At 32.1% G+C, this 2,500-nt stretch overlaps 1 protein-coding gene across 6 annotated transcripts in view; it reads right to left on the reverse strand.

Moving 5' to 3' along the window:
* The window catches only part of LOC113826802 (transport and Golgi organization 2 homolog), an 11,011-nt gene that overhangs the window by 574 nt on the left and 7,937 nt on the right, over nt 1–2,500 (reverse strand). For all 6 annotated transcript variants that reach the window (XM_027379688.2, XM_070116503.1, XM_027379690.2 and 3 more), the window contains exons 3-4: nt 1,542–2,115; nt 1–867 (exon numbers count right to left, since the gene is read on the reverse strand). The exon at nt 1–867 is cut by the window's left edge and continues 574 nt beyond it. In XM_027379688.2, coding sequence (XP_027235489.2) covers nt 738–867; nt 1,542–2,115 — 704 coding nt within the window. In that variant the 3' untranslated portion in view covers nt 1–737. The remainder of the gene's footprint in view (nt 868–1,541; nt 2,116–2,500) is intronic.

Genomic DNA, 2,500 nt, shown 5'->3' on the forward strand with positions numbered 1-2,500 from the left:
AGCTCTGAGAGCAGAATGAGGAAAATGTGCTATAGAATGTAGTATTTAACTAAATAAATGACTTTATTAGGAGCAAGTATATTACCTGTATCACATTCCTAATGCCACAGGAACATGCCTGTTTTCATCAAAATAGTGTCCAGAAATCAACATAGCACTACTCATTTCCGAAATTTCCTTAATTGTAACATAACAAATTCAAATACTTTTAACACTGCACAGAAAAAAAAATTACGACTTCACCCAGAGATTTAGCCATGCACCCCCCTCCCCAATCCCACTGATGCCACAGGAATAACTAACTTTCCTTTCTCAAATTCTTCACTACTCTCAATTCTAGAAAAGGTATGAATGAGAATTAATATCTTCACAACACAAGAGATGTTTTTAAAACTGGTTTCAAATATATCTTTGTCAGAAATACATGTGTTTCTAATGAAGACCACTTAAATACATCTCTTGTATTGTGAAGATGTTCATTCTGATTCATACCTTTTCTACATTTTTCAACATGAATACAGTTCATTACCCTCAATTTGGTGAAACTTCTTTAATAAATTTGTGACCAAAAGCCCAACTACTCATTTGGCTACTTGATTAGCTGAGCAACTTAAAAGGAACATCTAAATGTATCTTAAATTCCCTTAGAACTCATCTTTATGAGTGTAGATCTACATGCTAAGCACATATCACTCTTTAAGGCAAAGAATCACAAAACTATGCACACAATTTTTGTCCTATACCTGCACCGTAAAATTATATTGATTTTCCTTCCACGTAACATTATTTATATCAATTGGTTCCTCCATTGTCTGCTCTTTGTATGTAACGTTGCCCTTGTGGTCCACCAGTATGACTGTTGTTGTTCTGTAAAAATAAATAGAGGTAAAAGCAACAAAGGAAAAAGAAAAAAAGTAAGAAATGCTACTCAATTATCAAATGCTATTTCTTAAGAGGTAAAGAGAAAAAGTTTCCCCAAGTTCTTGCTTTGCAAAAGCAATAAAAGATGCATTTGTATTTCTGAAATGGGAGGAATAAATATCAAAATCAATAAAAACTTTTAGAAACATGATAAAAAATATATGCTTTATTCACAATCTAAATATGGGGTTTGATCTTATGGTGTTCTCTTTACTTCTTTAATACCTAGTTGATCTTATCATTAAATACTTTCTGACCATCCTATACTGAACTTTCATACTCCTTTCATTAAGGAGTTCTAAGGATAATCATGTTATAAATTGTCTGCCTTCTTTAAATATTATCTTCAGGTATATTTTACAGAAACTACTGTCTTGTAACAATGTTCTGCAATGTTAAGAGCATATAATAGTTGTGTGTGTATATATCTATATAAATATCAATATCAATATACATAGAGATAGATATATCTACTTCTTTATTTTCTGCTAAATGTTATCACTGAAAAAATATCCTTATCAAAATGATTACCACTGTTGCAACAAAAAATATTTCATGTTAAAATCAATAACAAAATCAAGAAGAGAAAATATTATAGCTACAATAGAGTGAGCTATTACCTTGTTCCATAATTTATTGATGTACATTTGACCCACATTCTGCACAACTCATCTAACAAGTCCTTGGAGTGTTGACGACCTTGGTAACTCAGTTGGTCATCTGGAAAATTCATTTCACGGTCTTTCATCATCTCGAAAAGCTCGTGAATCAGCTCCTTCTCACAGCTCTTCTTTCCTAAAGACCTGATGACTTCCTCCATTTTTTTCTTGCCTCTTTGAACTTTCTTGAAGGGTTTTTCAACCACACTGTTCCCAAAGCCAAGGACTCCGGGCTCTAAAACTTGTGGAATGTTTTTCGAACTATTTAAATATCCTATTTTATAGCTATTGCCTTCTGGTTCCAAAATCACCAAGTTAAAATCTTTATATTTTACTCCTGAATCTGCAACTTTCTTCATGTATTCAAAACCACCACTATTTCCTAACAAGAAATCCACGACAAGAAAGCCGCGAGCAGCCCCGTCTTTCATGAACTCTTCTCTTGGCTTCAATATATTTAGCAAACAGGCAATATTGCCATTTTGAGTCATGCCCAGCCATGTGCCTCCTTCTCTGCCTGCATACATGTCAGCCCCTGGGAAATAGTACAGAAGAATCAGACAAACTAACGGAAAAAATGTATTAAATCTGCATTTTATGGAAACAATCTGCAAAGACAAAGAAAACAAAAAAAAAGTAAATGAACAGAACAGAGAAAAAAGGTATACTCAGATTACATGGGCAATCAAAATCTGACATCTATATCCATACTGAATACCATGAAAGCAATTTATGCTTTGCCAGAAAAAGTAAATAACCTAATTACGCATACACACCTACACATACATACACAGACAGAAAAAACATTATACATATATATATATATATATATATATATATATATATATATATATATATTCTTCTAATAAACTCTTATTAGTCAATTACTAAATATTTAGTAAAATAGAATAAACATAGTT

Source organism: Penaeus vannamei, chromosome 39 (genome assembly GCF_042767895.1).
Source record: "Penaeus vannamei isolate JL-2024 chromosome 39, ASM4276789v1, whole genome shotgun sequence".
NCBI lineage: Eukaryota > Metazoa > Arthropoda > Malacostraca > Decapoda > Penaeidae > Penaeus > Penaeus vannamei.